We start from the raw sequence: 26,220 nt of genomic DNA, 5'->3' as shown, positions 1-26,220 counted from the left end.
TCTTCTGGTCTTTGATCCATGTACAAATACAGAGACAGATGATTTTGATGGTTGAACAGATACAGATGTAGATAAAGATGTCTCTGTGCACCTCTTTTCACAGCAAAAAGAAAAACAAGTCCTAGACACAAAAAAGGATAACTTAGATAATTTTTTTGTTGCTTCATCGCTCTTTATACTGTCATTAGCAGATACTGTATCGTTTTAAACATGTTGTATAGAAGAAGTATTGTTACTTCTGGCAACCTTAATATAACCATGGATTACGGGAAGGGCAGCTGTGACAAAGCTTCCAGGCAACAGGAGGCAACAGGAGGAGTGTTTACCTGTGATGAAGGAGAAAAGGTGGAAGAAGTGGAGGAAGAGAAGGAGAGAGAGAGGTCGATGTGTTACAGGTAGATAACGTGAGAGAGGTAAAGTTCAGGAGGTATAGAGTGTCACTTAAAGGACCAAGAGATAGCGAGTGGGGGCAGAGGTGCAGGAACTCAATCCCAGAGCAAAGACAACAGCTGATGATAAAAACCTCCTCACCTGCACACACCAAGAGACAGATATGGACAGAAGCACGGCGCAGCACTGAGGAAAACAACAGGAGGGATACAAGGACAGAGAGGAGGAAGGAGAAGAAGACTTGAGTTATTATTTTTCCTGGAAAACCTTCATTCATTCTTTCTTTTTTCCTGGGAAACCCCTCATAATTCTCTCTTTTTTTCCTGCAATAAGAAAGCAAGTAAGGCTTCAACAGTTTGACCAAAGCTGCATTTTTAGAAAGACATCAACTGTATCAACAGAGCTGAATTTTTAAGTTTTTTTGTTTAGATATATGCAGTTACATGTTTTTTTGGGGAAATCTTAGCACATGAAAATAAAACAAAAATCAAGAGCCACTGAAAGACAAGAGGACAGCAGGGAAGAGGCAAGAGAGAGGGTGAGGGAGGGGGAGGGTGAGTGAGGGAGAGAGAGAGAGAGAGTGTGTGAGCCTGTGACGCCGAGATGTTCATGATCATTCGAGAGACGTCCGCCGCAGAGGGCGGTACTGGAAGGATGAGCGGGCCACCAGAGAGGAGTGCGAAACAGGTGCGTGAACATGGCTCTATGTGTATGATTACATACATGTTCAGTATGTAAGTTCCTGATGCTTTTCTGTGTGCACAAAAATATTTTCACTTAACTTTTCATTTTGCATGAATTTATGTTTGTATAGGATAACTTAAAGGTGAAGTGTGAGGGATGTAACTGATGCATCATTGCTGCCTAGTGGAAAACATAGTATGTCTCTATATTTGGTAGATTCTTAAGTTTTAAGATGAACTAAATTGGTACAAATATGTGTTTTATTGCTTAGGAAAAAATCTGTCTCAGGCTTAAGAAACCTCCAGTTAAAAAGGGTTAATTATCTCTCTTGTAAATATTTTTATTGTGAAGTATGTATGTACAGCAGCAGTGTGAAGTGGATATCACGCCTCTTTTCAGATACTTAACAATAAATTTAAGACAAACAATACAGTCCACAAAAAGACCAAAAAAGCAAAATACAAAAAAAGCTGACACAAATCCACAGAGACACATTGAAAATGGTTAATTATCTAAATTTCTAATTATGCAAAACTCAAAACAATGTCATATTTCTGTAATGTATTTAATGAAAAGTTGACATGTTGGTGATACAATATTAGAATAAAAAAGTGTGGGTGTTTTTTGCATTTCCAAACATAAATTAAGTAAGTTAAGTATATTCATATTACATAATATACTGGTATTGATGATAACCATAAAAAAATGAAATATTGATCACATGTTAATATTACACATATGATAATATTGTCAGTCTTTGTGAATTGTTTGTTTACTGGTTCATCTAGTTGTCTTTTCACTGTCTATTAAGTGTAAGGACACTTTTTTCCCCCACTTTTGTACCATTATAGTTACAGATTCTCTCTCCATGTCACTAAATTCATATTTTGAGTTAAATATTTTGCCAAAAAACACAATGAAATAAGCTGGAGATGAATTTGACTGATAGAATTTTATTAAAAAATTTATAGATATTGTAACAATATCATTATCCTGATTTTTTGGCCACAATAATCGCACCTTTCTAGATCAGATGTATCAAAGTGTTTCACAGTAAAAGACAAGAAATTAAGACAGTGTTGACATTTGGACCACTGGTCACCATAATGTGCATGTATGTACACAACTAAACAAATCAGGTGTGTGCATCAGTCTGTCATGTGTGAATTTCATCACAGATTTCACGAATCTGAACTCCTCCACCAACCCTTCTGCTTCCATTCTCCTGCAGGTGCAGGCTGCCATCAAGAAGAAGGTGGAGAAACAGAAGAAGCAAGCAAGAACCAACGAGCAGGGAGACATTCAGACTGCTGTACTCCAGCCTTCTCGCCATCAGAAACCCGGTCAGACCCCAGCGCTGGTAACAGCAGCGGCGGCCGCTGAAGACAGGGAGTCGCTGGACGAGGCGCTGGAGGAGATGATGGAGGGACCGCAGAGGAGAGACAGGGAGAAGCAGGAGGAGGTGGAGCCAGTTGACCTGCTGCCCATAGTGACCTCTGTGTTTGGACAGGTAGGAGGAGCAGCGTGCGTCTCCGTCTCCGAAATGTGTGTGTGTCAAGTTCTCTGGCTGATTGAATGTCTCGCAGACGGCTTGATTGAAACCTTAAGCCTCCAATTCAAATTTAAAGCCTGGCTGAGCTTCAGTTTTTTTTATAAATAGCTGCCTCTCTCACACCCCTGACCTCTTTGATCTCACGTGGCAAAAGGGCAAAAAGCTGCGTCCACTGCATCGACATATTAGACATATTAGACACATTAGAGCTAAATGTGAAGAAAATGAAGTAAATATTGAAAATATATCAGTTTGAAAACTGTAATCAAGTTTTTTACATTTGGAGGCCCTTAATTCTGCCTTCCTGTTGAACCCCAAATCCTTCTGAAAATTGCGGGAGTGGCAACACACACGGGCTAAAGCTAAGGACGGAGAGGAGTTAGCATGTGCGTTTGAGAGGATTTAAACTCCTTTACTTTGGGAAACATTATAATCCGTAACAGATATGGCCATAGTCAGCCAGAGATCTGGTGAACACCCTATCTCTGCGATATCAGCACAGTATCACATCACTCACATGGTAAGCAGTGACACACGACACGGCACGGTAGGCTACACCATTACAGCATCTGTCACCCCGGGGTCAAACATGTGGCATCATGTTGTGTGTATGTGTGTGAAAGTGGAGGGCTTTGTGCGGGCGTGTATGAAAATAAACTCAAAAGAGATTACAAGTTAAAACTCCCTTCATTTCCTGCTGTGGACCTCGGCGTGAGTCACCGCGACATGAATGCAGAGTCGACCTGATCACGTCAGCAGCCTCTGAAGGGGGCCGCTGATGAGTGAAGCCAAGTTTAGAGACAGAAAATCAGCATAAAAAGAAAAACTATGTGATGTCAGCGGTGATGCAAGTGGTCCAAAATAAGAGAGCACGGCTGAGTGAGTGGGAGAGGAGATTTATCTTTTCCTCGTTTCACTGTAGGGGTCCTCGGGGACCCTCAGCCTCACTTTGGCAACCGGTGCGTTATAGCAGGAAACTTGTGTGTAACAGCCGAGTCACGGACACTGAGCATGTGTTATCCCCAGAGACCCTCAGCCCCCACACGCTGAACTTGGAATCCAAACAGACGGAGCTTGAAGAGACTCAAACTCATCATCTTCTTAAAGGGATATTTCGTGAAACAGTTACAGGACACAGTTACACACATTACATCATAACCTTTCAGGCGCTGCTAGTGATTTTCACTATTTACACATGCTGCTGCATCCTTGAACATTTCACTCATGCACCTTTTCACACATGTCTTGGCAGTGCTGGAACAGACAGGGTAAGGGGCAGTCCAGCAGATGGCAGCAGTCATGGGAACATAGTTACAGTTAAAAGTGGGAGAGCAAGATTAGTGGCATGGCAAGATTTTTTTAATTTAACGCCTGAAAGTGCCAGTTCCTTCAGTAACGGCTGGGTATCATTTGGATTTTAACAATTCAGATTCAGATTCTGCTTGTCAGTTTCAGCTCTTAAAGGGATAGTTCACCCAGAAATTAAAATTCAGATCAGGTTTAGTGTTTTAGTCCACAAAACACTACTGGAGTTTCACAGGAAAACAATGTTGCAGAAACACTAAAACAATTTAAGTGAATGGTGACCAGTTTTCAAAGGGAAAAAAAAACAACACCCAAAAAAACAACATAAAACATAAAATGCCTCCATAGTGCTCATCTGGTGTAATCCAAGTCTCCTAAAGCCACAACATGCCAAGTTGACTTGAAAGAAGTAATTTAAACCATGATTTTAGCCGAAATCTTCACTGTAGATCTTTAGCTTGGAGCCATGTTCACATGCGCACTGTCTGAACTGAATGTGTGTGGTGTGACGGTGTGTGCACATGGCATGCTGGGGCTTTAGGAGACTTGGATTACACCAGACGAGCAGTATGGATGCATTTTGTGTTTTTTCAGTTTTGAAAGCTGGTCATCATTCATTCGTTCAAATTTTACCAGCGAAAACAGTGAAGTAAGCCAACATTAGCTTGATAACCATAATGATGGTGGTCTCTTTTCTGGTTTCTTGAATATTTTGGGGTTTACTGAGGCTACTTTGCTGTAACAATAGCAGTATCCTGTACTTGTAAAGCATTTTGTAGCAAAGTATTTGCTGGTTACTGAAAGAAGACTCACACAGTTTATGCTGCTCACCTACTAGTCAAGTAACCAGTAACCAGTAGCCACGGCTGAGTAGGTTTTCTGTGAATAATGCTAGATTTACAATTTAATATTACAGATGCATGAGGAGACAGGAAGACATGCGCACATTCAACTAGCATGTCTATAGGCGCTGTGCCGCAGACTGATGTACAGTAGGTAGTCTAGAATCTAAAATTTCTAAAATTTCTTAAAGAATCCTTTGGAATCATAATTTTGGATTCTTTTATGGAATCTGTTGGCTCAGGCAGACGTAACCCTTTACGTGCTTGTCCTTGCAGTGCTTTCATTCACAACGCGGCCATACAGGCATTTTCCCTGAAATGTTTCTAGGTCTTGAGGTAGAAAATTGGTGGTACAGTTTCCCCTAAATATCGATCCCTGGTCCGTTACGCTGCACGTGAAGCTCTGAACATTGTAAAAGGTCATTCTCATCTGGCATTTGGCAGGAGAAAACTATGTTTTATGACTGGTTTATTAGAAGTACAATATTTAGGGCTATTTGACTCTTTAATTGATTAAGTTTTGCTTTGAACACATTTTTGCTTCTGGTGTTTTGCTTTTACCAATATATTTAGGTTATTTGACTTCTGAATTGTAAACATAAGATTGTTTTAGCTTGTATTGTATTCATGATACTTATTATATGTATTTTAATACGTCAGTCTTTTACATGAGTATGCTGTGGTGAATGTTGTCCTGTGTGCCCTGCAGGATGTGCTCAGCGAGTTCCTAACCTAACTCAGCTCAACTCAATTAGTTTTTTTAGAAGGTTTCCTGTAAGGAGTAATGCAATTTGGAAATAATTACAGAGAAGTTAAAGACAAACTTGTAGTTCACTGTAGTTATTTGAGGGCATAAGCTGCTGCTTTCCAGAGGAATTTCCCTCAGATAACGGCTCAGTTTCAACCCTATTATATATTGAGTCAGTATTCATTTACTATTGCAAACTTTATCCTCTGTGCATTTCACATTTTTTGCATGATCAACTGGCCTCCTGTGTACTCATTAAAGACACTTCAGGTTACACCAGCTAGTAACTGCATTTAATTCATTGGAATTTGAAATGGAAATTGTTCACAGTATCTTATAGTTCACATCAAATCAATCTCTTAGGAAATTCCTAAACTACATTATCATCCTTAAAATAAAGCACAATGCATTGTTTTAGGAGTCTCTCCTATCTGCAGTGGTAGAAACTAACCAAGTATATTTCCTTAAGTATCATTTTGAGATACTTGTACTTGAGTTTTACCAGTTTATGTTGCTTTTTACTTCTACTCTACTACATTTCACAAGGAAATATAATAATACCTCTGTACCTTAACCTGAGTGAAACTTAATGCACTTTAGTTCTTAATGGAGTATTTTTATATTGAGTATTTGTACTTTTACTTGAGTAAAAGATCTGACTGCCTCTGCCTCTCTTCATCCCTCAACGCTTAGTCGAGTCTGTCTCGTCTTTCTCTGATTGACAGCTCTCGTTACAGGACACCAGCTGATCTACATCTGACACCAGATCAGAACATGATACATCTACCTGTTTACCTGCACACACACATAGACACACATGCACACACACGCACCCACAAAGTCGTGACAAAGGCACAAGGGGTCACTGAGTCCAAAACAAAGAACAGAGTCACATTACTTGAGTACTGCACACACACACACATGCGCACGCACACTGTCACAGATGTGTGTGTGGTGCTAAACATAACAGTGACAGTCATTCAATGCTGATACCTGAAGACAAGCAATAGAAAAGTAATCAAAACAGAAACCTAGTAACATAAATAAGCCTGAGTGTGTGTGCATGCCAACACACACAGACACACACACACATACACACTCCAACAGAGTGTCATCTGGGTGATTAATTGAAACCATCAGTAATGGAGTATCAGCAGGGTAATTAATCAGGCTTAATGGTATTGGCGGTGTCGTGGGTTATTCATGCAGCCGCTGGTGTCAGATTGGTTGAACGCACGAACATGAAGGTGAATCATGAGGGAACTCGCTGAGAGACGCAGTTTTGTTGTGTACATTTGATTTTTTGTGACTTCAATAATTTGATTCCTACTAACAGAAATGTTGTGGGTTATTACCAGGTGGTACATTATGTGATATATGCAGACTATGCAGTTGCATAGGGCCCCCAAAGCCACCAGGGGCCTCCAGTCCATACAATGTAAATCCAGAGATCAGTTTTCACACATCATATCATTACGCCACTCATGTCAGCGCACCATGCCAGAATGCTAGCAGCTAACTGTTGCAGTTATGTTTTGCAGTCTACAATTAGTGAGCTGAATTAGCTGAGTAAGGTGGAAACTGTAAAATGTATGGATTTGTTTTCAAATGCAGGACATGTTGGATAATAACTTTTCACAAAAGTGGTCGATTTTGCTGCTTTGAAAACATAAAGAAAATGCAACATCTGTCTCATTTATATGCATTTGGCAAATGTTATAATGCAGATTCTGTAATTCCTGTACATTTTTAGGAGTTTCTTGATGTATAAGGATCCCAGTGTTTCCCATTTATAATCATTCTCTGTAGGTTTAAATTTCCATGGTCAACTTCAGATGTTTGATTTAAATTTTGTTTCTTTTCCTCTTAAAGTACACTAGATTGTTACACTTAAATGTTAAATGCATACCCCTAGACCACCTTAGTGGGTCTGGATTTCTCCCACTATTTCTACAAAATAGGGGCGCCCAAACAATATTTTGCGTAGGACCCTCAAAAGCCTGGAAACAGCACTGATGTGATAAATTGACTGATCGGTGGAGGAGTTCACTTTAAAATAACCAGCATAGCTCATGAAAATCTATATGACATGACTCAGACAGAAATCATGATCATGGATGAGGTAATATTAAAGTTTTAGTCGTGTTACGTTTTGTCACATTCCCTAACTTCCTCCATCACTCTCCCACATATCCAACATATCCGATGTATCTGACATATCTGGTGTATCCTGTGTTTTTGTGGACGTTTTAGCAAAATGTTTACAGATTTCAGCAAACATTTGTGATAATGTAAGTACACAACTTAACAAAACATATAGCACACTATATGTAGTAGTTTTTAGACATTTTAATGTGGAATAGTGACATATTATAGCTTTAAAAGATTTTGTTAAGATGTGCTCATCAGGTATTGACTTGTGAGTAAGACAGGAGGTATATACTAATTAGAGCTTGACCGATATGATTGTCCCAATATTGGTCTATCTTATCTATATCCATCTATATCAGTATAACCATATAGAATGTCTCTATGTGCATATATGATTTTTTTTTTTTACAAAGCATATTGCTGATTGTTTTTATTTGTTGGCTTTTTGTGTGTGGTTTTTTTTTTAATTATTTATAGATAATTAGATTATATACATTCTGTAAAAAATACTGGTGAAGGTTTTACTGCCCTGATCTCATTTTGGGTCTCAGTTTGGTTTGTGTTAAACTGTAAAATATCTCGGCCAATATATCGATATCAGAATTTTCTTACTCTCTGATATTGGTATCAGCAGCCCCAAAAATCCAGTATTCATTGGGTCCTAATATTAATTATGAAAAAGCAACACAGATGTAAATTAGTTAGTTATTATGTTATTGTTATAAGTGATTTAGCATGTAAACTTTTCCCCCACTGCAAAACCTCACATGAAAACACATGTAGGTTTTCAGTGTCTTTTGGTCTGACCTCATGTGTTACTTTATACTTCAGATGTCACGTTTTAAATTCAGATGTGGGGACCTCCATTACATAAGACACGTTTCTGTTTCACATACAATCAATAATTACACACGCACAGACTTGTGACTTTTGTACAGAAATTACTTATGTAATGTTTGTAAGCCAACTTTAGCTGTGAATTTGCTTGAAAGTTTTCAAAATCAGATTTTTCCATAGGGGTTTGCGAGTGCATGCATGCAAGTAAACACAGTTTGATCTTGTTGATGCTAAAATTCACTGCTCATAGTGTTCTTTTATTTCTGTTTCTTTTGTTTTTTACATGTGTAACTGTGTTCACATACCTCAGTGACTAGTCAAGAGAAATTTGATCAGAATCTTTAATCTCATGTTTTATTGACAGAAAACAGACTAAGTGGGCGGTCAGTGTCACCAGTAGTAAATATATTGCAGCAGGCTTGGAGCAAATGTCATTTTGATCTCTTACATGCCGATCAGATGATTTGAAAGATGCTGTAGTGTTACTGTACCCACTAACAGACATCACTCATGCCCCCATGATCACCCACAATTAGAGTGTTTGAGTCCAAACAGTCTGTTTCGACTTACTTTTCTACTTACTTTTTCGGAGTAAAGATTTAATTTACAGTTGTCGCTCTTAAGCTGCACATCAGTCAGTGACGGGTCAATCTGCCCGGAAGTCCAGCTAAAAATAGAGGTTGTATCATTACTGTCTCAAGTCCTCGCTGCAGCCACAGCTGTCAGATAAAACTCAGTTATTGGACCTGTCCTAAAGTGGCCTCTAGTGGTGACTGGTGATTACTGCAACAACTGACCAAACTAAAAGAGATGTCACCAGTATGTTTCAGAGACTGAACTCACTTCAGACCACACATCCTGCCTTATGGGAGGAGAACACTTAAGGATTTAGAAAGTTGCACCATCACATATTTCTCTCAGAAAGCCATGCACTGGTGTTTTTAAACTTAATGTTGCAGACTGTGCTTGATTGAAATCTCTATCTCTCTCTTTTTAGTTTTGTTGCAGATGTTTAGGCAAAACAACCTTGACATGCGTGAGTGGGCTTTTATTTGCCACAATAAAAAAAAAAGATTTGTCAACTGTCAATCTTTAAAATGGCTTTTATCCAAATACTTATAAAAATGTATCAAATGACAAGGTGAAAATGTGGCATAAAAGAAATTAAAGGGTAGCTTGTAGTGATGAACCTACAGAGAATTATCACCCTTCTGCAGCTCTCCACAGCTTCAGTGAGCTTTATAATGAGTTTCAGCACATTGTTTAGCCGTATGGCCCACTGTTACAGCTTGGCTCAAAGTTGCAACAAAAGGAGGGAGTCCACACACAAAAAGATCAATGATCTGGATATTTTATTGTAAAAACCCAAGTAGATAATGTGGAGAAAGAGATAAGATGTAATCAGTAGTGTAGAGCATGTGTGGGTGGAAATGGGTGTATGTATGAGTGCTGAAAATAAGGATTCAAACCCAAACTAATATGGCAGACGGCCATGAGGAATGGTGACAGCAGCCCAGCCTGAGAGAGAAAGAGTCTAGGGAGAGCAGCCCTTTTATGCCCTCTGGCTCCTCCCAACTCTCAGGTGCAACCAGTCTCACTGACGACCCACCCAGTCTCTGGGTGAACAAAACAAGACACATGGATGGGCTGTCACACCCACAAATTAACTGTTCTGGTTCACTGTCACTGCTAGTATAATATAATTTTCATGGAAAAAGTATTTCTTCTCTTCTATTTTGATGCACATTTTCAACTATTGCATTGGGAAAGTTTGACGGAAATTGCAAAATTCTGAAAAAAAGAAGAAAAAAAATCCCCCAAAAATGATTTACACTTGCTTGAGGTGGTTAGTGAATGTAAAGTTTTGATGTCAAGTAGCTAACATCTCACAGCCTCATCGGACGGTTCTATGACATCCACACTGATCTGATGTGACCCTCCTTTCGTTAATACATGAAACAAAACAAAATGTCATATTTCCATCATGTTTTTACTACATTGTAATTTTACTGGCGTCTTTGGACAGATACAGTTAGTGGCAAGCTGGAGAACATACTGAAGCATTTAGTAGCTAACGAGAGACATATTTCTATCTGGAAGTGGTAGAGACCAAAAACAGCAAAAAAGAGAGTGGACTCACTTTCATCAACAGCAGAAATGAGACTCAAAATTATAATGGTGTTTGACAATAAGTTTGCTGAAATGCTCTTGTGCATATACAAGAAGAACAAATTTTTTATTTTATGATTGATTAAACAAAACACTGAATTGCCAGGGTCATCAGAAATGATGAATTTCTGTTATTTTATTTCATCAACAATCAGCCTTATCAGTTATAATGCAGACTGTGTAAAGTAACATTTTCCTCTGAGCATTGCTCGCTTAGGAAGCCCTCATGCTCCCATTTTCCTCACAAAAATGGTCACTACCTCATGCTTTGGTCTTCATTTAAATCATTTTCTAACACATTAAACCAATAACAATAATACTTCATAGCAAATATAAACTTAACTTGTCCAGCTGTTATGGTATACATGTATGTACAAGACTGTGATTCAATTGATTTTGGATAAGGACCAAAAAGAAAGCTAGAATTGGAGATCTAATGGGTAAAATAGACTTTCTGGTACACACACACACACACACACACACAAGCTGTGCTCTCCATATGGGTGCACTGTAGTAAGCATCATGCCAAATCTGCTTTTGGAGAGATTTGTTGACAGATGCTTCAACGTACCACTTAGCAATGCACTCATAACCTCAAATTGTTTTAAATTCTGTCATAATTTTAAAAAACTCGACTCTGGGACGTAAAAAGGTGAAGTTCAGCGAGAGCTCAAACCACACTGGACTTTGAGCTTTAAGCTGTCACATTCTTCCGAGTGCGACCTGAGACGACACTGAGACACTGTGGGTTTTGTAAGCCGTCATTTGCTGAGGCGTCACAGCTCAGTTGTGTCACTTTTTCATTAGTTTAAAGTTTAGCACAATTTGAACTGTGAAGAACTTCTAATTCTTCATGGAAAACACTCAGAGAATTTGTTTGTGTTCGACAACCATGTGTTTGACATTTGACTAGTTGACATCATTCAGTGGAGCGTGTGAGCTCCCAATCATGCAGCCCCTCTGCAGTCTAAATACCCATGAAGATCAGGCAAATTAATCTGCTGATAAAAGAAAAAGTAACTGCTGCTTGTATACGTCCTTTTTGCGTAAGACTGTATTACGGTGGTGCAATATATAAATCGATGGACAAACTTCATTATTTGTGTTACAAAATTTCAATCCCTTCTGCATAAATACTCAAAAAAGTCTAGACTTCGTCGTCAGACCATCTGTCGCGTGCTTTCTTCTGTAACTGTATTTTGGTGTGTCAGATCACAATGAACAAAAAAACAACAAAAAATGGTGGCTGATTTTGGCTGAAATAAAATGTCAAAACCAATCAGGAATGTTCAACGCCATAAGCCCCACCCTTAAAGTTCCTGTTCTTCAGGAGAACACTACACTCTGAGAAGAGTTTTTTGTTTTTGGAGGGAGAAAAAAGATTACTTTACTTAATACTTTACTGAAAAACCTGTTGTATGTAATCTGAGATGTGTCCTCTGCCCCCTGGTGGATCATCAGTGCACTGCAGGCAGCAGCCGGCCTCTGAGTTCAAAAACCAACATGGCTGCTTTCCCATTGTGAGTTGCATGTTTTTGGCAGGGAAATCTTTGCTAATTTTGACAAAATTACTTAAAGAATAACAATTAAATCATTACTAATATTTAAAAACAATTATTTACTTAGTTTATAATTACCTCATATTTTGTACCTTCTTTATTTTATTGTGAAATCATGTTGAAAATGTGTGTATCAGATATCATACAGATTATTTATTTGTGAATCCTCATCATGCAATCTGCATTATTCTGTAACAATCTCAAATATACTCTAAGATAAACTAATTTGAGACTGAAATGTCATCAAGAGTGACTTAAAGTGGAAATTTAGATATTTATATGTGCAACTTATTCTCACTTTAATTGATTTTCACTAAAACTGCTCCTGGATGACTATAACAGTATGTTATATTGACCACTTCAGATTACACTGACCAAGCTGTTTTGTTTTGTTTGGCAATTATTTAATTTAGATGCTGGTCCTGCAGTGGAAACACAGTGAGTTCTTCCAAAGGTTCCCAGTCCCTGAGGAACGTTCTCTTGGTGCTAGACACTGTACAAACTGTAAAGCCCCCTGAAGAAAACTGTGATTTGTAATTTGGGGCTAGATGAATAAAATTTGACTAATGTTTATATTTTCAGTACATTTTAATTGTTTTACATCATTTGGATTTAGTTAAGTATACGTGTAAACATGGTGAGGTCAGTTTCCTCCTATTTTGTTTCCCTGTTCTGATTTCTTTACTGTATCTCTTTCTCTTTTTTCTTCTCTTCACCCCATCTTCCTCTTTTAATCTCAGATGGAAGGGATTAATCTCTGTCTGTGTATGTCCTCTTAATTCTTCCTCTAAAACTCTTCAGACTGTAGATGAAGTCATTTGAATGCAACATGTGAATGGCAGAGTGAGGGAGAGGGAGGAGAGCGAGCGAGCAAAGAGGAGTACAGAGAGGGAGAGAGAGAAGAGGAGGAGATTAAAAGCGTTGACCAGTGTGAAGAGAAAGAGACAGGGCTGCAGTGAGGAGTGAGCTGCTCTCAGGAGACAGTTCAGTTTGGTTAGTTTGGTTTTTGTGCTGCTGTGTTTGGTGACTCCGGATCATATAGAGATGAGAGTCATTCAGGATTGTTCATGCGTGGATTAGACCTGTGTTTTATCTCTGTGGTATCAGATGTAACTGATGTCCAGCATGGGACACTCAGAGAGGTTTTCACCAAAGTCAGAGCTGGAGCTCTGAGGAGTCCACAGAGAGGAGGACAGAGGAGATAAAAACAGACAAATAAGATCATAGACAAGTGTCTGAGAGAGAGAGGAAGGGAAGATTTGTGCAGCTGGAGGTGAAGAGTGGGTGAGATTGGGAGGTTAGGTGATGGGCAACTGCACCAGACCATCTAAAGACAATATGAAGAAGGTAAGAGGACTTTGTATCGTCTTTGTTAGACTTACTGGAGCTCAGTGCTTTCACCTGCACTGTTACTGATTATAAAGCATCTCAGCAACTTTAAGTATGTACTCTAATTCTTGTAATTTGAGAAAAGTAATTACAGCCTGACCAATACTGGAATTTTGGGCCAATACCAACATTAGAGAGTAAAAAAAAAATTCAATATCAATATGTCAGTCGATATTCTTTATACAGAATATGATACCTCAAATGTAGTTATCAAACACATGTTACAAACATACGTAACAGAGGCAGGATATTTTATTGTAAACTGTCTTTTTAATACTTGATATTTAATATTCATAAAACAAATAGATCAATATATATATTAAACTTGAATTAAGAAAATTGATCAAATATATACATGGTGCATATAGTGTCTAAAAAAACTATCTGCATTATGTTCTATAAAATTAATAAAATAAGAATTTATATCAGCACATATCAGACAACATACGTGCCAATACCAGTATAATTGATATAGCTGTGATAGGCCAATATTGGTTCAATATCGGTCAAGCTCTGTATGTAACAAAATCATGAGAGTTCAAAAGACCACTCACTAGCTTTTTGAGCTGTCTTTGCAACTTGTCTTGATCATTTGATCTCTATTGTTTTTATAATTGTAATTTTTTTAAATTATTTAATCTCTAGATAAGAGTTTTACTAATGGCCGCCACAGGGTCGGATTCTCCTTGAAATCAGATGAAACAAGTCTGTGGGTCCTCCGAAATCAATATGGAAGTCCACTGTAGTAGCTTTAAACAATCTAATAACACAAAACACTGTAACATCAACAAGGACGAACACATAAGGAATCTCCCATCAGCTTAAACCACCCTGATTAAAAGTTACTGCAAGGGACTTCCATATTTTATTGATTTTTGAAGCTCCCGTGGACAAGTGTTAGTGTTTCCACCACAATAACCTGAAAATACAATGTCAAGAATAATATTATCTAAATGTTAAAGTCTTACCTGCTTCTGTTTAACTGGCTACTCACTGCAACTTCGCCTGGGGAAAAAAAGTGAGCACAAGCTTGTTCCATGTCATTTTACAGAGAATCTGAGCCAGTGGCAGCCATTAAAAATAATTATATAGAGATGGCTGATCTTCTCACTGATGGCCTCGTTTGCTTATGTAGGTCATATAGAGGCATTAGTAGTAAACTGAGACTGTTACATAACCTGTTAAAACTCCTTGTAGTGACTGTGAGCACTGATGTGAGTCATTAGACCACACAATTAATTATCAGTAGTAGCAGGATGGACACATGAGGAGCATGTCGAGATCGCAGTAAAGATAATAGCTGATGTGAGTGGATTGCCTTGAAATAATAAGCAGCTTATGTAATGCAGGCTTATAACCCTCTATCTAGTGTTTGCGTGACTAGAAAACTGGCCCTTAGCCTTGTTCCTTGAAAGATGTGATCATGTTTTACGTGTGAAGAAGTCAGCCGTGCAGACGTTGTATTACAGACAGTTGAGATGGTGGAATAACAGCCTGGTCTGCCTCTGAAGGGGGTAGTGGATGGGCAGGCGAGGGCAGTGGGCCAGCAGGGTCTGCAGCCAGAGGGAGAGGAGGGGGATCAGGACGTGGAGGATAAGCGGTTCAACGATCCGTTCGGTGCTCTGGTGAAGAACTGCAACATGCTGCACAACATCGTGGGCCCGGCCTGCATCTTCCTTAAACAGGGCTTTTCACAGACTCTCGTATGTAACAGAACACTCTGTGCTCTCAGACAACTTTTTTCCGTTCATTTTCATCCCCTCATCGTGGCTGACCCTCCTGCTCTCCACCACCACACCAGCTGTGTCATCCCATCTCTGGTCTGGGTCAGACGATCTGATCTGCTGGCACGGCACATGCTCAGAGGGGTCAATCATTCAGTTCCATGGAAATTATTGACTGGCTTTGTGGAGCTTACTCTAAAACGTGTGTGGCTCACGGTGATGTGGAGGTCAAGGCTGGATTTCCAACCAGGCAATGTATGTGACTGCCTCACAAAGCCCCTGAAGGCTCCAGGTTCACTGCAAGAGATATTAGGCAATAGGCAGTTTGAGGGAGGATAAAATCCTCCTTCTTGGTGAAATAAGTAAAAAGCATCCTCTTGTTAACACAAAACTCATTAATCCTTTTATCTGACTGAGGTTTGTGTGCATGTTACAGTCTATGGCCCCGACCATGGCTCTGGAATATCAGTAGCTGAGTACTGAGAAATTTGTGGTGCTGTCCGTGGTGCTGAAGTAGCAGACAAATTTTTTGTTTTTTAAGTTAAAAGCTAAAGTTAAAGCTTTTTGACTCAAACCAAATAAAACCAAATATTTGTTATAGTGGAAAGGACATTTTCTCAAATCCTTTTCTGTATTTTGCTATTGTGAAAAACATCATATAATTTACTTTTTATTGTGATATTATTATACCTTCAGTTTTTTGTATGATGCATCCCAAGTCTGTAGGATTTTCTATCTGACACAGACAGCTGGAAAATAAAATCTCACATTAAAGGAGCAGTGCGACACCTTGAACATGGTGGGATTTTTCCAGTCTTACAAATCACACCTGCTTGTTTGTTCATATTAATATGAAACGTACCAAAATGAATTCCAGTGATTTTGTCAGTGTCCCTTTCTTACAAGTTAGAAACTGACTCCTCATATTGTATTTTGGTTTGAACTTTTGAAATTTAGTTTGTTGTGTGAAAAATGAGGCTGAGGGCAACCGAAGTGAATAAAACGATCAGAGGATTTATCATATTGTTTTCTCTTTAGAGCTCGTAACCTGACACCCACAACTTCCATCCATTGTGTGACTGTGGGCTTTTGTCTGAACGGACTTGACGTGCGAGCTTGAGTGCTGAGTGCAAGATGTACAATATATGCGTATTTACATGTCCCTGAACAGTGGACATGTGTCTCTGTACCAACTAAACCTCCCAAATCTCATAATCTCCAGATGTGTGTTGCCTGGCAACCTTCCACAAATAATCTGGTTACTCTTTGTGATTTATGGTACATGACTTGTCATATACATCACAATGTGGGATACCATTTAATCCATGTAGATTTAGACATTAGATTTAGATTTAGATTTTCATTTTAGAGATGAAGTGGATTCAGTTGCCTAATACATCTTACTGAACAACTTGCATTTGCAAATGATGCAAATGAAGTATAAAATCCTGACTAAAGTAGGACCTACATAAACTCAGTTTCGAAGCAATGTAAACTGACATTTTAAATACCAAAATAACATTTCATACCACCCTCACAGTTGAGCCACAAACTCCATTTCCCTCATTTCTTCTGGTGACTCGATGTTTGTGCATCATTTCTTCCCTTTTCAGTGGTCGTCTGGTCGTTGCTGCAATAATGTTATTTTAAAACTGTGTTTATCTGTTGTATTATGCCAAACAGTCTCTAAATATTTTCAGCATGAGTGTTTGCTAGTTTTAGGGATGAACTGTATTAAGTGAGAAGCTAATGTGTGTGCTATGTATTTCCTCCAACAGGACAGGGAGCTGAGACCGGAGGAGATTGAAGGTGATTTAAGTGTTTTAAACTTTGATACAGTACTAATATTAAAAAAAATAATAATACACAATACCTCTTTTGATACCATGGCAAAAAGAAAACAGTGCTAGGTTGTTTAATGCCTCCATGTGGTGACAGCTGTGGATGGAGGGATCATGTTTTCAGGTTGTTCGTACGTACATGCGGGACGTTGGGACGATGGGACATTCTTGTGAAAGCAGTCACCTTGAAAGAATTTCTTTAAATTTGGTCCAAACATCCACTTGCATTTTATGATGAAGTGATTAGAATTTGGATGTCAAAGGTCAAAGGTCAGTGTGACCTCACAAAAAAACATTTTTGACTGTAACTCAGCAATTCATATGCTAGTGATGACAAAACAAATGTCTAGCAGGATAGAATGATGAGGTAATGCTGTTTTACATCCAAAAGGTCAAAGGTCAGTTTAACTGAGACATCATAATGTTCTGCAAAAACACTTGAAGCTCTCTGTGTGCATACAATTGCAAAGACTAAACTTTATTCAAGACTTAGGCCTTGAATGAGCACATTATTTTTTTTTCATAGGTTCATCATTTAGATAGTATAATTAACAGATATTGTATCATTTTAAAAATGTGATATTGAAAAAGTATTGACAAAATTTCGACAGCATATTACCATATCAGCTGAGTTACCAATTATAACACGTGTTTTCTGTGTGTTTTATATCAGAGCTCCGCGAGGCGTTTGTGGAGTTTGACAGGAACAAAAAAGGCTACATCAGTCATAAAGACCTCGGGGAGTGTATGAGGACCATGGGATACATGCCAACAGAGATGGAGCTCATCGAACTGAGCCAGCAGATCTGTGAGTGGAACAACAGCATGGAACAGCTGAGGGGACAGAATAGAACAGGAGTAGAACAGGAATAAAATAGAATACAATAGAATTGAATCGTCCACTCCTGTCTTGCCTCTGCTATACAACCAGAAAAATAAAAAGGAACAACATTTAAAAGACTGTGTTTACTGTTAATGCAGCTGATAAACAATAACTTCTTTTGCTGTTGTAACTTCATGGAGCTATGTGGACATCAGATGAAATGATTATGTGAGTGATGATTAGATTGGACAGCAGAACGTGACAATAACATGACATTTTCTCATGTTTGTGTTGTAGGTGGAGGTAAAGTGGACTTTGAGGACTTTGTGGAGCTGATGGGACCGAAGATGCTGGCAGAGACAGCAGACATGATTGGAGTCAAAGAACTACGAGATGCATTCAAAGAGGTCAGGATGGACATATTGGTACTTAAAGTTGGCTACAGACACTTTTATCAAGTACAAGTGTAGCTAATAACATTATTAACTTGCGCAGATACAGATGATGGGATGGAGCCATCAGTAGTGTGATAATAACAGGACTAATGCCTGCTGTGAAAAGGGTTTATGAATCAGATTCATTTGAGAACAATAAAAAGACAAGAGTTCAAATAGGTACTGGGATTCTCAGGGGGTCAATCTTGGCATACACATTACACACAAGAGCTGGTGCTGTTAATGACGAAGGGCTTCAATGACAGAAGGCCTTTACATGGCTTGTTCATGAAGCAGTTAATTCTCCACCAGGCTTCAATAATACCTGACCTTTTTATGCGTTCATTCAGAGTTTTGTCATTATTGAATAATAGTCCTTTTTTCAGCAGAAACTTTTGAGATGTCACAGCAGTAAAATCACAGTAATTAATAACAATAATGATGGTTGCATTCCACTCTTCCATGGTCCTGGTATACACTCATTGGAATAACTTACTGGAAATGAGCGTAAACATTGTGAGTAGGCCAGCGGTTCTACCTTTGGTAACTTGAGACGTCCCTCTGAGGACCACCTTCCCAAATAAATGAGAAAAAAAAACATATCATGACAAAAAAGAAGAAAAAGAAACAGGGCTGTGACAGAATGTTTACCTCATTCAACACACTCTGCTTTGGGCTCTGATGTGGCATGACTGACATGATGATACTCAAATGTAAGAACAATTATAGAACAGAACAGTTCTAGAATTGAATAGAACAGTTCTAGAACAGTTCTAAACAAAATGGAACAAAATGTGTTTGTGAGGTCACGGTGACCTTGACCTCTGACCACCAAAACTTTGTGACAAGTTTGAAGAATTCCCCTCATTTCCCCTGACTCTAGTGCCATCCAGTGGTCGTGTAAAGAAAAACACAGTGGCTGTAGTTAAGGCAATATACTCATTCATTCATCTTCTGTAACCGCTTATTCCCGAAGGGTCGCATGGGGCTGGAGCCTATCCCAGCTGACATTGGGCGAGAGGCGGGGTTCACCCTGGACAAGTCGCCAGTTCATCGCAGGGCTGACACATAGACAGACAACCACTCACACCTACAGGCAATTTAGAGTCAACAATTAACCTAGCATGCATGTCTTTGGACTGTGGGAGGAAGCCGGAGAACCCGGAGAGAACCCACGCAGACACGGGGAGAACATGCAAACTCTGACCCTGGGGGATTTGAACTCAGGACCTTCTCGCTGTGATGTGTGATTCTCACTCTCTCTTTCTCTCCCTCTGCGTGTCCAGTTTGACTCTAACGGTGATGGTCAGATCAGTCTAACTGAGCTGCGTGAGGCCATGAAGAAGCTGATGGGAGAACAAGTGACCAACAGAGAGATCAACGAGATCCTTCGAGACGTTGACCTTAACGGAGACGGTCTGGTGGACTTTGAAGGTGAGACAAATTCTCCTTGTCTTTATGGGATCTCTTCATCATCTTATCTTCCTCCCTCTCACTGCTTCTCTCTTGTCTTTGCAGAGTTTGTGCGCATGATGTCTCGCTGACCGGTCCAGCTGCCCGCATGTCAGATGGACAAGCAGACATTACATAACTGCTGGATTAGTTCACACACTACATTGTAGTGAACATTATTCTTCTGCTCTTAAGAGCACTTATCTCAAATTGTATTTTTATATTAAACAGAAAAGAAAAAAAGCTTTGAATAGACAGATAACATCCAGCTTACAACTGATATGACTCTCCACATCCGAAGAGAGGAAAGTATTTGAGCAGCTGTAAAACATATCAAAAGCTTCATAGACAACATTTATGACTGTGTTTTTTTAGATGTATTTTTATATAACCAAAGTTTGTCCTTTGAGTGTAAAATCTTGTTTGTAAAACTGTAAAAATCTTTTTTAATTAAACATATGTACAAAGTTGGATGAATGGGCATTTTTTCCCAACTAGATAAAGAATTGCATGGCGTTTATAACATATAGTTTGCAGTACAAAATGGTTTGTTAACTCATGACAGGGCAAAAGAGAGGAGAGCATGGCTTAAATGGTGATTCAACAAGAGCACACACTGCCTGTGATGAAATAAACAGAATGTGTTGGAAAATATTAAAGGGGCCAACTGTTCTAAACAAGTCAGACGACTTGCATAAACATCATATTGACCAGGAATTTGGACACAATTTACTCTCATCTTCAAGCAACAAGAACATAAATGGTCAGTTCAACCCCAGACAGTGTGCCAGTCTCAAAGATTTTTGTAGTAAATTGACCAGTGTGTGTGATGTACTGGAATCTATTAGTAGAATATGGCAGGAATTTAATAATATTCCTAAGGTCTTTAGAGTATAATCACCTGAAAATGTTTGTTATTGTTTGTTGTGTTTTCGAGGTCATGGGTCCTTTTCTGTGGAGGCCGCCATGTTGCACCACGTTTCTACAGTAGCCCAGAATGGACAAACCAAACACTGGCTAGATATGGCCTTTCGCAAACACCGTACAGGTTCACAAGGGGGAGGATGACATGAGCAATATTCATTTGGTTGCAATCTACAACCTCACCACTAGATGCTACAAAATTGTACAGACTGGTCCTTTAAATGTGTTTAGACCAGGAGTGTAGTGGTGAATACAGAGACTCACTGATTCATAAAGTTGATCTGAAAACAAATAAATAAACTTTCGGCATAATTTTAAAGAGGTAAATAAACTGAGTTTAGTTGGGTTGTGTCCCTGCTTATGACAAATAATTACTTTCAAATTAAATCATATTTGAATATATATTTTTATTATTTTATATTATGCTATTATACAAATGATATATATGTATGTATTTAATATATTATTCTTAAAATGTCAATTTATGAATAGCATGAAAAAGTCTTTCTTGGGTCCAAGACAAATCATTTCATTTTTATCATTCATTTCAATTCATTCTGACTGTAGCTCTATAAAGATGGGGGTTTGGCCATAATTTAATAAAATATACCACCTGCTTATGGAGATTTAATTTAAAACATAAATCAAGTTGAATATGAGCAGAGCCTTAGTTGTGTCCTGTTGATATCTTACAGTCCAGCAGGCTCCATACCAATATATGACCGTGTCACATGATCAGCATCACGTGTCTGAATCTACCCCGCTGTTCTCGTTCTCTATACGCTGCATTTTTTGTTTACGAAGCATTGTATGACTCTGAGGTATTATTCAGAGCTCTCCAGTACAGCATTCAGCATGACCATAATAGGAGTGATTCAGTTCAGTTGAGCTTCAGACTCTTCAACACTTAAAAGGCACAACACATACATTAAAATACACACTTTCACTGAATAAAAAACATTTATACCAACAATTCCACAAGGGTTACTTGACACAAAAACCTGGATTTGACAGCAGCATATTAATTATGTTCTAAGAATCATTCAGTTGACAAAATAATTTGGACAGCAGATTCCTTAATAGAGCCTGGAAAGTGTTGACTCCTGCACTACACAAAACTAGTCGCTTGCACCACACTACCTTGGTTTTTTGAGAAATATCTGCAAGCAGTTGTAACAGGCAACCTGCAGTTGATGTGTAGTGATGTGCAAGTCATGAATCAATCATCTGAGACTCTTTAGTGAACTGGAAGTGACGATTCCTCAACTTCAAGAACGTTAACTGGATTTGTGGAAATGTATCAAGTTAATTACAGTACTATAAGAAAAGCAACTACTTTGGAGCTTATTTCAACTCAGCACTCGCTCTCCCAGCTGCGAGTGCACCTCCTGCCCCGAGCTGGAGGTCTGCCTCGGCCTGCATGATATCACCCTCTCACCCGCCAACAAATTCCATCAATAGTATCACAACCCTCTGCAAAATGACTTGTTTCACTGAGTCACTGAGTCCTATTTTGCAGGAAGCCCTTGATCACATTCAGGCTTATCCACTGATCACTCAGGCATTGAGCAGCTCCACTTGAGCAGATGCACCTCAGTGCTGGTGATGAGACGGGGTCGAGTGCCCCCTTTCACTTTTCCCACCCAGATTTATCCTGCGGGTTGGGAAATTGAACCACCGACCTTCTAAATTCATTTATCCCATTCAAGTTAGCTAAGTGCTAAACTGGTAGTTAGCTGACCTGGCCAGTACAAGTCTCTGGTGCACATGCTCTATAGGTACTGGGGCTGGTGGGTGACTGACTTGGTGACTTAAGTGACTTAAAAACCCGAGTCTTTTAAATGAGCAACTTATACAAACTCGATTCACTAAAAAGAGTCCAACCTCCCATCTTTACACGTGTAAGCACATGGGAGAAGTTATCCCGTAAACCTAAAGAAGAAGGGCTTTCTGACAGAAAGCCAGGTAGCTTACATCTCCTGATGACCACAAAGGGGCAGTATAGAGAAGAGTGCAATACTCTATTTTAACATGGACTGAACACATGGAGAATTTTCTTGCCAACTTGAGCACATAATGTACGACACCTCTGTACATGTCATCATCATCAGGCACTTGATCTGTGACAAAGTGTCCCAGATGTTTTGTCATATTACAGACACACAGCACTCACCCTGACAGATAAAAAACTGTAAAGTTGAGGTCCATATATTCTTTTGTTCTAAAAATTGTGATAACATTCTTTGTAGCATTGTATTACACATCATATTTGACCCCATAGTCAAAGCATCTATTCAGCGTTGCTAGGAGAAAGAATAACTAGATCATCAGCATACATAAGATACTTTGTTTGCTTTACTTATAATGATCGTATACAATTCACAATTAAAATTACTGATGCTTAATACATTGCTGTCTTAAATACTCAATTCTGATTGGTCAGTTATGGCATTCTGAGTTGTGTTATTTCTGTGAAGCAGAATGTTGCTATGAAAAACAGGCTGTTGCTATGTAGAACAGACCGTTGCCATGGAGGCAGTTCTGATCAAAAACTCTGGAGGAACAATAACATCACTGTTAAATTAATATTTTGTGTCAGATTCTTTATTTTTTAAAAGTAAGTAGCCACGTAATAAGAGGAATAATGTGCAGTGAGTGACTGTTTATTGTGAAATACAATAAATCCTGTGCTGGTTCACAATATTTGCTGAAACATTTAAGTTAAAAGGAAAGATATCTGGTGTCCAGCTGGGATCCAAAGTACTGAGCCTCAGAAAAGTAGTGATTGATATTAAAAAGATTTATCTCACATGTATTGTACTGTATTCATCTTGTTATTTTATTTGTCTGTTTTGTTCATTAACATTTTCATTCAGGTGATTGTTCAGTAATGAGTAACAACAACAAGAACATCTTTGAAATCAAGATTTTCCTTTTTATTGAAAACTTGGCCAGGATTCTGTACAGCAGAGAGGGTGTGCAGAGCACAGGGGCAAGAAGTTGGGGGCAGGGGGGGGGGCTCTAGGGACTCAGTTTCCCATGATGCATCATACCCTGAGCCGAGAATCAAGTGTGTAAAACAGCCAGAGGTGTCGTGTTGCCTCTCCGGTGTTTCAGAGGACTGTGGAGGGGAATGAAGTGAGGGACTAAAAAAAGGGAGAAAAGGGGGGAAAGCAAAACTCAGCCCATAGGGGAGAAAGAGAAAAGTCGAGACAGAGAGGAATGGAAGGTGGTCCAGCTGGTCCGTCCACTGAGGTGTTGTCTCCAATCAGGGGGCACATCTAAATCCTCACCCTTCCCCTCACTACATTAGATCAAAGACCGTTAAAGGCACTGAGGTAAGGCCTCAGACATCTCTCCCCCTTTCCCTCTTCCTCCGCCCCTCTCCCTCACTTCCGCTCTTTCTCTTTCTCTCCTTCCCTGAGCCTCACTTGCTGGCCATGGTGTAGCAGCCCTGTTGGTGCCACTGCATGTCACGGATACGCCTCACAGACTGGAACTGAGGATGGCGGGCACCATACTCGTTGAAGTGCCTGTAGTCACCCTTCTCCAGCAGGTACTGGCTGCCACGGTATCCAGGGAACTGGTATCCCACCCAGCTGGAAAGAGGAGGAAAGAGAAGAAACATGTCAGGAGAGAATTGACTTTATGTAGATTTTTATGCTATGTGAGGTGAGACAACACTCACGTTCCGCAGCTGACAATGATGCTGCCCACTCTGTCGGTGAAGCCGTAGGAGAACAGGCTGGGAACGTCATCGTCCATGATCTCCATCTTGCGGCCCTTGAACTCTCCAACCTCGTACAGGCAGATCTTGTGCTTCTCGGGGTCCTAGAAGAGAGAAAGTTTAGTGAGGGGTCTAAAGAGAAAAGAGAAAACTTGAGAGTGTGTGTGTTATTTTTACCATTCTGACGGGCCTGAAGGACAGCAGGTAGTCGTTCTTCTGGCAGTTGCTCCAGGAATCCCAGCGAGGGTACTCTCCCTTCTCCAGGATGTACATCTCACCACAGAAGTTCATCTGCTCGAAGCCCACGAAGCTGCAGACGAGACAACATCATGAAGAGTCCGGGCAAAGGCAAAGTGTTTTAAAGGTGAAAAATTTACATGTTTCTGTTTTTGAGACTTACGGTCCGCACTCAACGCGCAGGGAGCGCACACGGTCCATGCCCATCTCACACACATTCATGCACTCATTGCTGATCTCGATCATGCGACCCTGGAAGTTCTCCTGGTCGAACACGTACATCTGGAGATGACAGATGCACACAGGTGAGTCAGTACAACAACAGTAAGGGTTTATGATGTGATAAATTAAATCTTGGGGTGGCTTAGACGAGACAAGAGAGCAGAGAGCCGCCCACCTTGTAGGACATCATTCCCATCTCAGACTTCTTGCCCTGAGCAGCCTTCCCGTCGGTCTGGGAAGAAGTCTTGGACTTATCTCCACTGGACATGATTACTGAGTGGAAAAAGAGGGAAAAGCATTTAGAGATTGTATGTTCATGTGACAAATCAACCCTGATTTAAATGTGTAAATGGTATTGAGGAAATTAAATGATGCATTAGAGATAGAGGAAACATTTTAAAGTATATAGATTAATCTGTATATTTTGTATGTACAGTATGTATGTGCATGTGTGTACCTTACCTGTCTGTGTGTGCGATGCCTACGCCGAGCCTCACTCAGAGTGTGTGTGGCTCGGAGTGCCCCGCTCCCTTTTATACGCTGGCGCCCATAGGAGAGGGATTATGCGCAGAGAAACAAACCTGCTGAGGTCAGAGGCGCGAGACAAAAGAATCCCCACATCATCAGAGAGGGACGGACAGAGGGGACGGGCCAAGGCAGAGCACGACTGACAGCAGCTGGAGAACAAACCGAAGGCCAGTTACTGATAGAACTAATAAACTACAAGTTCATTTTGCTTTATTCAGTTTTTATTTTTATTCCGTTTTTGATTTGTTTTTGATTCAGTCAGTCTCCAGAGTGGCTTTGGTATTTTCAGTGTAGTGTTTTTTGTTTTTTTTTAACGTTTTGTTTTAGTTTGGTTTTTAGTTTTCATCAACTTCGGTATTTATTAGTTTTAGTTTTTTTTTTTTTATTATTATTATAATATGGGGAATAATTGTCAGGGGGAAGACTTAATTACAATACAATACAAACACAACACTTTGTGAAGGCAATTGACTCCCAGTCATGTAAACATCAGTCTCAATAATCATATGCACCAATGTTTCTTCATGCTTGTTAACTAAAAGTAAAAAAGTGTTTTGTTACACCTTGTTTTCATTTTTAGTTTATTTTTAAACTATAGCAACCTTGGCCATGCCAGCTTGTGTAGGTAAATAAAGTAGCCAGAACTAACAACCTACATATTCAAAATATAAATCAGTACACT

General features: G+C 39.4%; 2 protein-coding genes across 2 annotated transcripts; one reads left to right on the top strand and one right to left on the bottom strand.

Moving 5' to 3' along the window:
- Positions 1 to 970: 970 nt before the first annotated feature.
- LOC146326763 (calcium-binding protein 1-like) lies at positions 971 to 20,371 on the top strand. The gene is made up of 7 exons (XM_084718400.1): positions 971 to 1,077; positions 2,306 to 2,584; positions 17,129 to 17,159; positions 17,865 to 17,999; positions 18,312 to 18,421; positions 19,735 to 19,882; positions 19,967 to 20,371. The coding sequence occupies exons 1-7, from the start codon at positions 994 to 996 to the stop codon at positions 19,990 to 19,992; spliced, it is 813 nt and encodes a 270-aa protein (XP_084574526.1). The 5' UTR covers positions 971 to 993; the 3' UTR covers positions 19,993 to 20,371.
- Positions 20,372 to 23,736: 3,365 nt separating this feature from the next.
- On the bottom strand, positions 23,737 to 25,531 carry LOC146326762 (beta-crystallin B1-like). The gene is made up of 6 exons (XM_084719107.1): positions 25,473 to 25,531; positions 25,186 to 25,283; positions 24,952 to 25,070; positions 24,729 to 24,861; positions 24,513 to 24,655; positions 23,737 to 24,423 (listed from the first exon to the last, which is right to left on the bottom strand). Exons 2-6 carry the CDS (start codon positions 25,276 to 25,278, stop codon positions 24,252 to 24,254), a joined length of 660 nt encoding a protein of 219 aa, XP_084575233.1. The 5' UTR covers positions 25,279 to 25,283; positions 25,473 to 25,531; the 3' UTR covers positions 23,737 to 24,251.
- Between the last annotated feature and the right edge of the window lie 689 nt (positions 25,532 to 26,220).

Source organism: Lutjanus erythropterus, chromosome 5 (assembly GCF_056507025.1).
Source record: "Lutjanus erythropterus isolate fLutEry1 chromosome 5, fLutEry1.hap2, whole genome shotgun sequence".
NCBI lineage: Eukaryota > Metazoa > Chordata > Actinopteri > Lutjaniformes > Lutjanidae > Lutjanus > Lutjanus erythropterus.
The sequence above is the reverse complement of the archived record's forward strand: the minus strand, read 5'-3'. Positions and strand labels throughout refer to the sequence as shown.

Excerpts from the sequence above, each read along its gene's own strand:
- LOC146326763 (XM_084718400.1), top strand. The coding sequence starts at position 994 with ATGTTCATGATCATTCGAGAGACGTCCGCCGCAGAGGGCGGTACTGGA. Across the intron at positions 17,160-17,864 it reads GAGACCGGAGGAGATTGAAG|AGCTCCGCGAGGCGTTTGTG; the intron begins GTGATTTAAGTG and ends GTTTTATATCAG. Across the intron at positions 19,883-19,966 it reads CGGTCTGGTGGACTTTGAAG|AGTTTGTGCGCATGATGTCT; the intron begins GTGAGACAAATT and ends TTGTCTTTGCAG.
- LOC146326762 (XM_084719107.1), bottom strand. The coding sequence starts at position 25,278 with ATGTCCAGTGGAGATAAGTCCAAGACTTCTTCCCAGACCGACGGGAAG. Across the intron at positions 25,071-25,185 it reads TGGGAATGATGTCCTACAAG|ATGTACGTGTTCGACCAGGA; the intron begins GTGGGCGGCTCT and ends TGTCATCTCCAG. Across the intron at positions 24,656-24,728 it reads CCTTCAGGCCCGTCAGAATG|GACCCCGAGAAGCACAAGAT; the intron begins GTAAAAATAACA and ends TCTCTCTTCTAG.